Source organism: Taeniopygia guttata, chromosome 4, assembly GCF_048771995.1.
Source record: "Taeniopygia guttata chromosome 4, bTaeGut7.mat, whole genome shotgun sequence".
NCBI classification, from domain to species: domain Eukaryota; kingdom Metazoa; phylum Chordata; class Aves; order Passeriformes; family Estrildidae; genus Taeniopygia; species Taeniopygia guttata.
The window spans coordinates 18,094,158-18,109,363 of NC_133028.1; the positions used below are offsets into that span (position 1 = coordinate 18,094,158).

General features: G+C 38.1%; 1 protein-coding gene across 5 annotated transcripts in view; it reads right to left on the minus strand.

Moving 5' to 3' along the window:
- The window catches only part of CCDC149 (coiled-coil domain containing 149), a 54,456-nt gene that overhangs the window by 14,418 nt on the left and 24,832 nt on the right, over nucleotides 1–15,206 (minus strand). For all 5 annotated transcript variants that reach the window (XM_030270858.4, XM_030270857.4, XM_032748025.3 and 2 more), the window contains exons 5-9: nucleotides 11,630–11,746; nucleotides 9,751–9,923; nucleotides 8,212–8,284; nucleotides 6,846–6,930; nucleotides 5,518–5,662 (exon numbers count right to left, since the gene is read on the minus strand). In XM_030270858.4, the coding sequence (XP_030126718.4) occupies nucleotides 5,518–5,662; nucleotides 6,846–6,930; nucleotides 8,212–8,284; nucleotides 9,751–9,923; nucleotides 11,630–11,746 (593 nt within the window). The remainder of the gene's footprint in view (nucleotides 1–5,517; nucleotides 5,663–6,845; nucleotides 6,931–8,211; nucleotides 8,285–9,750; nucleotides 9,924–11,629; nucleotides 11,747–15,206) is intronic.

A 15,206-nucleotide genomic window follows, 5' to 3' on the forward strand; every position in this document is an offset into this window, starting at 1 on the left:
AGTTAGCTCTCCTGCAGGATTTAACTTTTAGTCTTAATTCTCTCCCCAGATCAAATGGGAGATTTCTATCTTGAAAAGAAGGTTCATTTCTCAAATGAATTTTTGCAAGTGTTTCTCAGGCACAGCAAGTCTGCTGGAGTCAAAATCTTTAAATAAATCCCAAACAATACTCACTAGACTGAGACAAGGCAGCAATCCTAAACATGACAGCAGAGATTATGGAGAGCAAGTTTTACTCATCAAATTACAGCAACAGGATAAATCAGTTAAATTGGAACTGAATGCTGAGAAGCAGCATATCCCACCCCAGTAAGGCAATAGTATCTTCCTGTGCATACCAGAGCTGTGTAATACTGCACTGAGAGCTCCTCAGCAAGGGCTTTATCTGCAGACATTTGAGCACACTGGGAATGTCATTACTGACAAGATGGCAGATTCTGGGAAGGACATGAAGAATAGCACACCCAGCAAATATCAAAGGGGCTAGAGGAAAAATTTATTAACAATGACTAAGCATTTTTGAAATCTCTACTACGAGGGCTTTGCAGTGACACAATAAAACCTATAAGTATTTTAAAGATTACAAAAATATAATGAGAGACAATGTAAAACAGAAAGAGAAACCTTGTAATAAATATCAAAGAAAACACTGAGAGGTACAGGGGGGTGTGTCAACTAAAAAGAACAGTCCATCACATTCAAAAGCAGAGGAGAAAAGACAAAGCAGTTACATTTATTTCCCCATTGAAACTCAGTATTTCAGTAGGTTAAAAAGGTTATGATGGATTTTCTACTGTCTTCTCCAATTAAAAGCAAAATTATTCAGGTCTAGACTTCACTTTCAGAATGCTTCCATCTGGTATGAGAAACTCAGCCTTAATAGCACTATTTTTATAACCCTGACATCCAGCAGTTGGGCTCTGCAGTACAACACAACAGCTGACAGCAAAAGGCATGGAGCAGCTTTTAGGAAACTCCACCTTGCACACTTGGGAGCCCATTCCCACCTTCCTGCCTAAGGCCTCACCAAGGGTCAGCTAAAGAACGTGTCTGGGAGTTGCCCAGGCTTAGAGGGGAACAGAGACACGATGTAAGACTTCTTCCACATCATGTTAGTTCTGGCAGGGAGCTGACAAAACAGTGTTGATTTGGCTAAAGATTGTCACCATAAAGGAGTCAAAAGTTCAACACGTCTAATCCTTCTTATTTTCATAAGTAGTTCACCACTAGTTCCACGGCAGAAAAAGAGGAAAGATGCTGCCCTCCCTGCCAGCTAGCCATTCCACATACATCTCAATCCTCTGTAAGAAGTTATTGCTACAGCTCTTGTTAGTCAGGTAACAACAGCAAAGTCTCTTTTCTCTTGCTTCTCTTAAATTTTATAATTTATTTATCAGCTGTACCACACTAGTTCTAATGGAAGAGAATATATCTTGATAATATGTACTGAATCCTCTGAAGAGGCACTGAGGGTTTTTTTAACCTTTGTTGCAGGCTCTCATATAGAAAGGATCATTTTGTTTCTCACAACAATGCTTGGCAACAGCAGAAGACAATAGTTAACCCCACTCCATTCAGGAAGAGACCAAAATACATTCAGTAATGAGTATCATTCTAGTTTGCTTAAAAAACCACATTATCCCAAGACAGGTATGGGAGAAATAAAACCTAAATAAAGCTGCAAGTTCTTATAGCAATAGATTTTTGAAAGATAAATGTGTAAGCTATTCTGAACTCAACGTGGTTTATCACATTTCTTCCTTTCCCCTGAGACCTCCAGATAATTTGCTGTGGGAAGACTGAGCTTGGTGGCCTGGGTAGGCCTACCTGGGTGAGTATTTTTAAAGAGGCTGCATGGGTTGGTAGCATCCAATTCCCTAATCTCTTTTTTTTTCTCTAGACACAGTGAACCAGATCCTTCAACTAAAACAGAAGGATTATGTCACAGACACAGGTGATAGTTATTTCCACTGTTCTCAGGTCCTGTACCTAATGCAATAAGGGAGTTAGTACAAACCTCCCTCCAGGAAAAGGTTTTACAGAAATCTGTTGTTTGTGCAACAAAAGCAATGGTCCCACCTGACTTCAGAAGCCTCCTTCTGGCTATCTCATGCTTTCCAACATACATGGCCAGGATCTGAAGGGAGCTGTGGTGATTTACAGCACCTGAGCTCCCTTCACCTGACTTCAATTTAGCTCTTGCTGCAGAAGACATACACCCTCATACAGATACCATCACCTAAATGCCTGTAAATAGGTTTGTCACAGTCCCATATCTGGCTCTGCACCTCCCATGGAAACATGTGCTCAAGTTACAGGCTGACACAATCCTTTTTGTAATTTTGGACATGATTGAACTTGCCCAAGTTAGAAATGTTAAAATTAGTGCAATATATCTAACCACCACAGCAGCTTTTACGCTGATCCAGCTTGCACAAGTGCTGGCAATTTCAGGAACAAATTGAACTAAAAAGAACATCTAATAAATAGTTTATTGCTGGTAGAATAAAAAAGGATGTTTATCCATTTGCTAAGCAGAGTTATGACAATTTGGTTTTGCATTTATGGAACTGCTTAATCTTGCAACACACTACTACATAGAGAATTAATTTACTACTGCCTTTTCAAATTAAGCTAATGGGCTTGTGAAGAAAAACACAGGACGTTACTTGAACTTAGCATTATTAGCTACCAACCACCTTGGAAAAACAATCCGTTTTTTTCCACAACAACTTCTTTTTTTTTTCTGAAAACTGGGGATACAAAATAAAGGCTAGATTTAGCCTACTTGTCCCTAGGCACATACTCCCACAGTTCCTTCTATCATGCCCCATCTTTAGAAGAGTGGCAATAATAGCAGCGTGTCTTCTCTGAGAACAAGTGGCAATGGATTTTTTTAAAAACAGTGTAAGAACAGAAAGTAAACTTCAACAGAACATCCACATTCCAATCTACACTCAAAAATCCACCGTCTTGTTATTGCTTCAGTTATTCAGAAAGCAAATCCCCATTCTGCTATTGTAAACTTATACAGCCAACTCTCAATCTGCAAGCTACCAAAGAGGTCTAGGCCTCAGAGTAGGTCAACTGTGTGGGGGAAAGTTCATGTGGTCTGAAAAATCTCATTTACTGATAGTGAGAGAATCACTACTAGGTCATTCACCCATCAAATATCAAATGCAGAATTTCCTCCACAAAATGAAAAAAACACCCCAAAATCTCATGTTCTTTATCCAATAAATCTCACTTTCTTCAAATAACAATCTTAAGGAGTAAATGTGTCCTCCAAACATGCTCTTTGCACAGTCAAAGACTGCTACTTTGTAATTTATGTAAAACTTTTTTGTCACTACAATTCTCTCTAGCCTCACATCCTTCTCAACTTCCTATTTTGAACAGAGAAATGTCTTCAACAAAAGAATGCATCTTCTACTAGTACCAGTTTATGACCCTGTCTGTCTAACTTGTGCACTGATCATACACTCACATCCAACCTTCCCCAACAGGTGGGCAATTTCCTTCCCATTTGCAGAAGTCAACAGACTTTTAACTTTTTACATGGCAAATAAGTGTCCTCATCCATTTGCATCTCAAATAAAGGATGTTTTTCCTAGGTGTCCTACCTGCATTTCCCTTTTTCACATTGAATTTTTATGTCTTAGGTGTTTCCACTTGTAGTGGTTCCCATTCCTCCTAGCTCCTTAATAGCTTCTTTAACCCACCTAAAGTCAAAAGGGACAAAAAGAATGAGAATACTACAAAGGAATGTTTTTGAGGCTCTTCACTTAACTTCATCAGGATTTATCTGTATTTTTTTTTTCCCTGAACCATCCTGAACTGAATATAACACTACAGATCTGAGAACACTCCTGACCCTGGACTGATATGGACTGTCACTTCCCGCCAAGACCTGATCTTCTGTTGGCCATAGAATAGTAGTTTGCATTTATCCAATCTATACTCTGATGGCTATATGTGACCAGTGGGGCACACAGACATAAGGACCATATCTCCTCGTGTGGGTTATCTCAAGACAAACCATACTCAGTAGTTGAAAGCAGAAAGTGTAGTATCAGAAAACAATCATTGCAATAATATTTGAGAGATGCAAGAGACTGCATATCACCAATGAGAAATACAAAACTAAGAAAGAACTTTGCAAAAGAATAAAAATATGCAAAATAAAACACTGGGTAGTGATACAGTATCAGGACATTAAAGGCAAAGATCAGTTACACCTGGAACAACAAAAGTTGTTCTCTGGATGTTTTCCTTCTGTTGTTACATTAGCAGTAAGAAGGGGGTAAGCAGGTGTTAGCCCTTCCTTAGCACTGCTCTGTGCAGCAACTCCTCTTGCATCACAGGACAAGAATTGACTGAGCTGCCATCAGTTAGATCTGGGCTACATTTTCATCTCTTTAGTCTCCTTTTAGCTGATTAGTCATTTGATGTCTCAAAAGTATTAAAAGCGGCTATTAACTGCTCCTCCACTTCTGTTGCCACATCACTCAGAATTATGCAATGGAGTCTGCCTAGTATCTAAGTTACCAATTTTCAAAGTGAATAATCCATTCTAGTGTAATACAGTTTACTTCGGTACTACTTCTTTTCAGAAAAGATGTCTTGCTGTTGCTGGCATCTGGTCCTGATGTGCTTTGGAGAAGCCTGAATAACCTCTGATTACCAGCAGCGACTCAGGTTTAAAAAAAAAAAACAAAACAACAAAACAAAAAACCCACCAACAAAAAAGAGAGGGGGTGAAATTGAGCACAAAATCAAGGAACACTTCCTAGCTCTGATTTTTATACACTGTATAAGGACAATAGTATCAGAATGTCACAAAATGTGACAAAAAAATTTTACATTCTGCCATGATCGGAACTGTACAAGCCACAAAGAATTCTACTGATGAGCAGAACAGCTAAGGGTAAACAAATTCTCTTTTAAAGTTCAGTTCAGATTTTTTTAAAAAACCCATATAGTAGCAATTGAACTGTGTTTACCCCCTTCAACTTTTGGCAAAGTAACTATAGGAGCAACAGGTATCATCTGTATGACACAGGCCTCTGAGCAGTTGTCAAATGTTACAATAACCCTTTAAGATTCTTTTATAGGAGCAACACTTACTAACACCATCAGAGCTTATTAGAAAATTCCGACATTGACAAGCAATTACCACATATCTTCTCTCCAGTTCAAGTGTGTCCTTCCTCCCAGATGCTTTTCTTTAGCTGATCCTACAGACTTCCTGCTAGAAGTCTGCTTTGAGTTATTACAGTTTGTAATAACATAAGCAGCAAACCAAGCCTTGCCTAGCAGAGGCAGACAGGTCTCCATCAATCTCAGAATTTAAGATGAAAATATAATTTTTCTCAAATCACAAATATGGTCTTAAAACTAAAGAATCCACCACTCAACCATGATGATGAATTTTCGGTGAAAATGAATCTTCCTTCCTATTTCCCCAAACTAACTTTCCCATATATTGATATTTTACTTAAAAGTCATGCCACCTACTTGTTAGTTTGTCTTTGGTGTTGTATGACCATGTTTTTTTCATGGATGGTTTCCAGTAATGCAGTGGCCAGTGATTTGAGATCTGAAATGGATTGTGGAGTGGCTGGTAGGCTACATCCATGATCCTCCGACAACAACTCTTGGACTAAAATGTTAAAAACACAAATGAGTTTTGGCTTCTTATGCACAGAAAGGCAACACAAACATTTACTTAGCATTAAGGAACTATTCAAATTACTTAAATGAATACATATATTTTTCCTTCAATTAAAAAACAAAGCCAAAAGATCAGAACTGTAATTTCTATCTGGCATAAATATGGTGGCTTTCCAAGTTGATTGTTATTCACAGCAATAGCCAGAAGTATACACAGACATATCTTACATTAACTCGATTCTGCTTTTGGAAAATTCTTTGTGTTCAGAAGGATACAAAATACTTCTTCTACAGGCATAAGCCTCCAAGGAATATTTTATATTAATTTTTAGAACCATTATATCCTTCAGATTATTTAAGATTGGTGTGAAAATACAGTCACCCATGAACTCTTCCTCTGCAACACAGAGTCTGTACCTTCAAGCCAAATCAGAAAGTTCACTAGTATCATTAAAATCTGTAACTAGAATCTGGCTCTGCTTCTTTACATAAATACAAAAATGTATATATATATGTATGGAAATACACGGAGAAGAGGAGAAAAGAGAAGTCAAAACCAGAAAAATGAGTTTCAACTTACCATGACACTACTGATCTCATGTGTATACGAATATACCTACATTTAAACAATAGGGTGGCAAGGTATATTGTTTGCTTCAAAGAATTTTCTCATTCCCTTTCTTTCCTATCTTGATATTTTCTTTGAAACAGGGAAAAGAGATTATTTTGCTACCCATGAAGAAACATGGGACACAAAGGTTTCTTGTAATGTAAAAGCTTCCAACAACAGTAGCAGAAAACCTTAGTGCACCTCCCCGACCATCCAGTCTACTTTTCATTGGAATGCAAATTGTGACTGCCATTATTAGCAGAGCAAAGAGATGAATAAAGAAGTGATTTGTCAGGGTTTAGAGAGTAAAGAAATATTTAATAAAACTAATGGGGGAGAGAATGAATGGCAAAAGAATTAACAAAAGAAGAAGCAGTAATCCAGAGGCAAATTTTATATTGTAAAGTCAACTGAGAAGAGGACAGAATTAGCACATAGTAATAAACAGGGAATAGGAAGAGAGCTTTTGGCTTAGTTGGTAAAGAAAGGGTTACTGAAATTAAGAGGTTAGATGAAAGGAATTCAATGAGATATGCTACACCATGCTGCATTTATGCAATACCTTGCTTTGCAGAAAGGACTCCAGTCAGAGCACTGCTACTGGATCTACTATGAGTCTTTGAATTTTTTCGTCTCTCTAGTGCATTCTAGGGAAACAACAAATATCTTATTCAGAAAAACAGTAGCCAACAAATCCTGTCATTAGGAGGAAAGAATCTGGAACTTTGGATTTTGATCTCAGAGCAACTCTGCAAGGCCTAGACCTTACACCTATAATAAAGTATGGGGGTGTAACTCTCAAAGATTATTATTCTCCAGCCTAAAGTCTTTGGAATGTTACAAAGACTCATCTGTCTCACCGTAATCACTTTACTGCAGTCTCTCTCACTCACTCCCCCTAATGTATATTTAAGACTTGGCTATTTTTTAATAATGTGTTGACTGCCAGTAAAGATACTGCAGTATCCTGTAGACAACATCAACTGTCAATCAAAGGCAGACATTTCCCAGCATTTCTTTGGATAGGTTTCAAAGGGAAAATTCCATTTCCTCTATCAGAGTTTCTATAAGTCTGTTTAGTACCAAATACTGACTTCCAGGAATTAGAAGCAGAATGGTCCTGCTACAGAAGTCCAGACCTTTCACTTATAGTTCTGTGAAACCCTCTGGACCACCAAGATGCTCAGTTCTCACCAATAAACTCACACTCCAAGAGACTCAAGCTGCAAGCAGGAACAAACACTAAAATGGAAGTTGGTACTTTGAGGAGCTTTGCTCATGCACAAAAAACAATCAGGGCTGTGACTACTTTATAGTGACCTAAATGAAGAAGTATTATTGACAATCCTAAGATCACCCTTCTCATGATCTGACAAGCAGTCCTCCCCTCCCACTCCCCAAAATCACTTGCAGTAGGAAATAAGAGTGCACAACTTCTGGATAGGGCAAAAATCAGTCCTGAAGATTTTTTTTTTAAGCATATACCTTAACTCAGGAAAAGAACAATGAAAGCTTAATTACCATTAAGCTACATGAAGAAACAGCACAGCCATAAGAGAACAGGGATCTTTTTGTGACAGCAACACAGGTGGAGTTATTCACCACTGCATGATCTGCTACTAGCAGCTGGCTGGAAGGCTGATCACGTGCCCCCCAGCAGACTGATGGTTCCCCACGGAACTTAAAAACAGTATTTCATTAATTTTTCAAAATACTCTTAACAGGTATCCCTTTGTACTACCCTCAGCAAAGACGCCTACAAGGAACAATGAGCATGTAATACTATACATACTAATATTGTTAGAATGTCAATGGTGGATTTTTCTCACAAGAACCAATTTGTTATTTAAACACATTTAACATGAAAATGAAGAGTAACTTCCATGAACAAAGAAGCACAGTTAGATGATACACTGAGAAGATCTTACCTTATATTTAGTAATGCTAGACTTCAGAAGGTTGACTTCCTCTTGAAGTTGTTTTAATCTCTCTTGAAGATACCTGAAATAGAAATTTAATCCTTTACTTCACGGAACCTTCAAATACTGCCTCAAGCGGTGTTCTTTACTATTTGGCATGTCCTCTCTTTGAACTAGTGAGAGTTCTTTTCCCTCTGCAGTTCTCTGAGGGATGAAATAACAAAATCTTACTGTTCTTGACCCCATAAAACTTAAAGTAGGGAAACAAATTGCATCAGAACAGGAGGCTGCCCTCCTGTTAGATTTGTCAAGCATGCTGCACAACTATTTTGTATTGGTCATCAGGTTTCTTGGGAAGAAAGCTAAAAGAGTATATTTATGTCTAGAGGAAATAGGAAGCATTTATGTGTGCCCTCTTTACTTGAAGGTCTGTGAGATGGACACACGAAGATTTGTATATATGTCAACACAAGACTCAGCTATGCAGAACTTTTGCATTGCGATATCCATCACTTACTTGACACTTCTCATTAGCAATCACAAAGTAGAAAATTTAACAGTATAGCTGAAAAATGGTACACAGTTAAATGAAACAGTACAGTTCTTCCTATTAGAGTTTATGCACTTGGATAAAACAGTTATTTCCAAAAATGAAAAAATATTTTTTATGTATAAAGGGCTTATAAGAGATCTTCTTTCATGTAGTACCACTGCAGCTGTATCAGGGTTTGTGACAATTTAATTATTTCAAAGAAAAAACTCACATCACTGTCAGGGGAGCAGGGGTCTTAAAGTGATACAAAACTCTGTAGGCCACACAAAACAGAAAAAAAACAAACCCTGAAGTTGCAGGGAAGAAGTAACGCCTTTGGTAGTACACTTTCTTGCCTAATGTATAGATTTTTGTAAATGCAAACTGTCTTACAAGTTCTATTTCACTTTAAGGTAAGTTTGACATTAAGGGACATACCTGCTATGGCTCTGTCAGTGACTCCTGCCTATCATCCTTAGTAGAGACCATAAAACACATTATTTTCCCAAGAAACCAGCAAGAATATCTACATGGGTGATTTCACCAGCAAGTTTTGTTGGCAAATCCCTCCATGCTGACAACCTCTCTGTGTGCAGAAAATTATGTTTTTAACCATAACCCAGGGTACTCAAAGTCCCTGTTTCCAATTCAGGATTAGTCCACTACAGCTCACTGGGAGTTTCTGAATACACAAATTTTTAATATTCTTGCTTTTGGTGCCATGCAGTGATGGGAATAAAAAGGTCTTCTCTCCCTTTCCCTTGTTTAGCTTTATTTGGGAACATCACTGGCATCTCTGTAGCCAAATACAACATTAGTAATTTCCTGTAGCCTAGATTTCTCAATGTTATTTAATGCTTAGTTACAGTATAAATAAAACAGGCCAAAAAAATTTTCCAAAATCTCTTAACTTTTATTTTTGAATATATTTTCTTTAAAGTTTTATTGTGACTGACTTCGTGATACTCCTATTACAACAACACATTGTTTTTCTAGGGAAACAGTAATGCACTCACCTGTTTTCCATACATAGAGCATCTATGTCAATGATACGGTTTTCATGCCCTCCTAAGACATGATTCAACTCTTGGTTTAGTCTGTCAGACTTATCTTGGTAAACAGAGCGTTCCTCTTTCACATCCTGTAACTCATCCAGTGCAGCCTGAAGATCATATCTCAGAGTCTCAATCTGAGAAGAAAGGAGAGCTTTATCAGTATAAATTTAAACAAAGCTAACATATGACCCAGCCTGAAAACAGCAACAAGCACATGTTTGAACAGTATTGATTTTGGACAGTCAACAGTCTTTTCAAAGCTCGTAATCCCAGGTATTTTTACTCAATTTCAGTAATATTTCATTAACTTGGAGTTAAGTAACTTTACTAGTTAAGATTAATTTGGGAAAAAATCCAGAAATCAATTAAAATGTAACAGCAAAAGAAATCTTAATCCCTACTGTAATTCTGCTCTATAAACATATTAAGGTGGTTTTATCATATAATTTCTAGGACTCCAAGAATTAAGTGAACAAGCTCTGTCAAAAAGCCTGTAAGTGGGAATTTGCACTAATCATGGGACTTGAGCAATGAGGTTCCACAGAATAAGAACTGAAAAAGTACAAAAAGCAAATATGGAGGCAACAGGATGAGCTCTGCTATTAAGCAAAAGAGTGAAGAAATCCAGTGTGAAAGATACTCATGGAGAAAGAGCTCCAAACTTCCAAGGAGAATGAAACTGAGTGTGAGAAAAGTCTGCAGTGACAGAAGTCTCCACCTACACCCTAGAAAACATGGATAAGCCAGGAAGGACAACAGATCACCATTTAAAATAGGCTGGGTGGCAAGAAGAAAGAATACAAGCTTGTTAACAGAGTTAGCATGGGAGGATCACACTGGAGGAAGACCAACAGCCTTTCCAGTAAGGGACAGTGGTGCTGCAATTGAGGGAAAACTGAAAAACTAGAAATTCCTGGATCACAGAATGGCTCATTCAAGAACTCACACTGGTAGGAATAAGTGTGGGAAAAGCTGAGAATGCAGACCTGCAAAACTGTGCAGAAATTTATGTATCAAGGCTAGGGAAAAAGTCTGATGCTGCATGGTAAAGAGCATTCATACAGACTTGAGGAAGGGAAATAGGTCTGATGTGAGAATTTTCCAGAAGAGAAGAAATAACTTGGAGGCAGGGGGAAGAGGACACTAACACTTCTACAGAAAATTTGATTCAGAGGGTATTGTTAGGAGGTACATCAGCCACTGTACACTGTGTTGAATACTTGTAAGAGCCTTCACTAAAGGGTACCTGCTGTAGCTTAAGCTGTACTGAGCTGGGTAATGATTAGCATTGACTCCATGATTCTCAGAAGGCTGATCAATCACTTTATTATACTGTATTTATTAAGAAACCCATCACCCTTACAGACAGTCTGATACAGTTTGACCTAATTGGTCCTTGATTCCAAATACAATCACCACTGGACAATTAAGAAATCACCCTTCAGTAAACAGATCTCCACAACACATTCCACATGTTCACAACAACAGGTGCAGCAAGGTAAGACAAGAATTGTTCATCATTCTTTTCTCTGATCTTCTCACAGCCTTCCCAGGACAATGCCTGGGAAAGTTGTGTCCTGTTGCCCTCTATGGCCAGAGAGCTGCTGCCACAGGTACCTTTTATTGACATTCATTGACAATATTCAATTGTCACAAGTTGTTGCTGGACATTAAAAAGCAAAGGAGAATCAATAATCTAGAGAAAAAATTCCTGAGATTAGGAACTCACTCTAACCACCACTTCCAACATCAATCAGCCCTTCAAACAGAACAGAAATTATTTACTTACTACTACAATAGCTCTGTAAAACATGACGCTGTATGCCCATTTAATTACTACCTGTTCTCGAGCCTTCTCTAACTGTTGAACAAGGTCCTCCCGTTCATGTGCTGCAAAGTGGCGAGCTCCAACTTCATCGTCTCCCAGTCTTTGCTTTGCTATGGTCATTCGAAGGAGCTGCCATGACAAAAACAGAATTTGGTAAGCAAGAAAACATAAGCTGTAGCAGCAGAGTATATCTGTATTAGAAAGAGTAAAGCTGCCAAACAGCTGGTATTATTTAAAGCACAGAGATGCTTCTGAGCTGAGGGTCTAATCCAGTTTTTAGTGAAAAAATCCAGTAGAACAGTCAAAGCACCCACAGGAATTCAATCAGAGCCTGCAACAACAGTCATCAGAGTATACAAATCATGAAAGACCAAGAAAACACAGACATGTGGTCAATGTTTTTTAGGAGTAACAGAAACTAATTCCACTCAGACTAAAACTAGATAATTATAGAAAGCCTCTTCGTAAATATGTAAATATTAAAATTCTCTGCAGCAGAGAATTTTTTCTAGTTAATAAAAAGGGAACAAAGTGGCTTGTCCAGCTTCATTTTACTGACACAACTTAAACCCCCCCCATGCTACATCACTGCAGAATTTGTATTAACAGCTGCTAATACATTTGCTTATGCATTATTTTTTTAGTCTACTCACAAAAGCTAATTCATGCCAAAAGTAAAACAATGGGCTAACAACAAAGAGACTCAACCAAAATGCTCAAGCAGCTCAGGAACTTCTGAGCTTGTGACTGCTGAAAACAGTCTGACTTGAATTAATACACATTTACATTCAAAATCCAAAGCAAAAAGCAACGACCTTTCAAGCATCATGGAATATTAAATACCAATCTATAAAGCATTCAGCATTTACAGTTGTTTATACTCAGTACAACTAGGCCTCATCTTTAGGAGCTCCACAGAGACCAGGGAAACCCACCACAATAACCAGCCTGACTTTCCCTGTACCTTTGACTGCACCAAGGAATTAATGCACATCATTATATTGCAGAGTTAGGAAAAAAAAAAAAAAAATCAATCTTCTGAAGTAGAAGATTGTACATTAAAATCTATCTTTGGTATTTATGGGATGCCAGTCACCATAGCTACAATGTGCCAATTAAAATCCTGCTGATGCAAGACAGACTACCAAAATCATCCTCCCCACTTATTTCAGCTCCAGTTCAGTGCAAGTCACTGAAGCTAGTACAGTGTGTGCTGATAAGAAGTTCACTTGTTCAGGGGAAGCTGTGGCTGCAAAAGTAACTGGTTTTGGCAAACTATACTTCACTATCCCCACAGGTGAAGTGCAAGCTACTGCACACTTTGTAAGGCTGAGTGGATACTAAGAGATATAACTCCTATTAATTTCTTTATCAAAACAAGTCAAAGAGGCAACTAGCAAATTCTAGAATGGTTTCATAGCTATTGGATTTTTTAAAATACTAAAGTGCTGATGAACAAAAGATGTGGTCATGTCATGTTTAATTCAGATAAATGATAAATTTAGTTTCTAGAATCTCTCTCCAGTAACAAAGACCACACACAACAAATGTAACAACATTCTGAGGTTTCAATCTTGTCCAAAAAAACCTGGAAATGGAAAGAGGAATCACACTTTATTAATGCCTCCAAAGCCTGCAGCAGAGCAAAACTTGTGCATAACACTTGGCACCAGGCTGGGAACTGGACCAAAGCTGTCACTCATGCACTATGACCAACTCTCCTCCAGCCCAGGAGGGGGTGAGGCATAAGATGTAACTGCAAGCAATTAGAACTTGCAAGGTCAAACAGCCTGTCAATAAAAGAACTCGTTATTTACTACCAATTTTGAGGCAAAAAAACCCAAAAACCATGAGGTCTTATGAAAACAATACTTCAAAAATCCAAATTCATCCAGCAAAAGCAGCATTATTAACATACACAAAATACAGTAAAATATCAATCCATAAAACAACAGAGTGCTTCTTCCAGACAGTTGGCCAATCAGAGAGTTGACAGGGCAGAACAGGCCAAGTCGTTTAATTCTGCATTGCGAATGTCTCATGAGGCAGCACCACCTGCTATAAAATTCTTCCCTGAAAATACTGTGACCCAAAGAGACACTGTTATGCCAGAGGTTTAAGGGTTTGTTTTATATATTAGTGCTTTGTTATAAACTTTATACACTTGCCCTCTAGCTGCTGTATTTTTGTTTCTGTCATTCAAAAATCGCTGATGACAGGACCACTCAACTTCATTTAGGTTAACACCACCCCTCAGGATTCAGTGAACAGCATTCACAGCTGAGCAGATTTAAATTAATGGCATCTTCCCAGAGAAAACTCCTGTTTGTCAAGAACCTACAAACTGTTAACCAAAACAATTCACTGCTGCAAGCACCATCTTCTTATTTTAATATCACAGCTCTTTCTTACATCACTTTCAGCTAAGATAATTATTTACAAAGTAGCAACACTGTATCAGCCCCACAGTGCCTAAAATCAGCATCACTGGGATAGGTGCTGTGCAGGCTAGGAGTCCATAGACAATGCCTGCACCAAAGCTGGACATTCCTGATTATCAATAAAACATGCAGAAGGAGAAGGGAATCAAGCACAACCGATTCTTCATGGAAGGCAGAAACCATCATGTTTAGCCATAGTCACAGCAACTGTCTTCACCCCTTTATCTTACAAAATCTTAAAATCTGGACCAGAACTTGCAAATACGCTACCTGAAATCCCAGTTCTGCCAAAACACACACACCCCATTTAACACTTCTCCCTGTCGCTGCATGAATGACTGTCTGCCTGGCAATAAGGAGCTGACAGTAACACCGCAGCCATCGTTCCCCATGCACCTTCCGCTCGGTCAGCACTGCTCTTGGCAGCTTACAAAAGCAATTCTTTGCGTGGATAGGGGTTCAGGTAAAGGCAACTGAGTCATCTTGTCTCAAATTTCTCTTAAGCTTTAAATTTTTTCCCTTTCACATGAGAGAATTAGATATTTTAACTATCTTCTTCTATGTTTTAGTAATTGTTTCCAAGGATTGCTGCCAAAACATTAGGAAGGAAAAATATTTAACATAAAGATAGAAGAGTTTCCATGTGTCAGAACTTGTGAGATTGTGATCAATCATAAAAATAAATAGCCTTAGATATCTGTCACTGGAATGGTGCAGTCTAGCTACTGCTGTATTTTTCAGACTGCAGCAACAAATCCTTCCAGAGACTGACTGAACAAGTTTTATTATTTGTGCACACAAAATTCTACTTGAGCGGAAAAAATTACTCCACTTAAACCAAATGCAAGTAATTTGTTACCGACTGATGACATGTTTAACACGATTTCAACAAGTAAAATATCTCCAGTTCAAGGTTTTCTTGCTAATCCAAGTGACTGTATCCTACTTGCAGCAAACATTAAAGTGGTAAAAAACAAGCCAAGCCATCAAAACATTTCTTTATCAATAGAACTAATGTGTGATATTTAAAAAGGGTTGTTTTCTTTTCTTTTTTAGTCCTGCAAAGCTCTTGCCACTCAGTGACAAAGCCTGCATGAGTCACTCCTGCTCAGACATAGGCAGAATTGTTCATCCATAAGCAGCTTCCC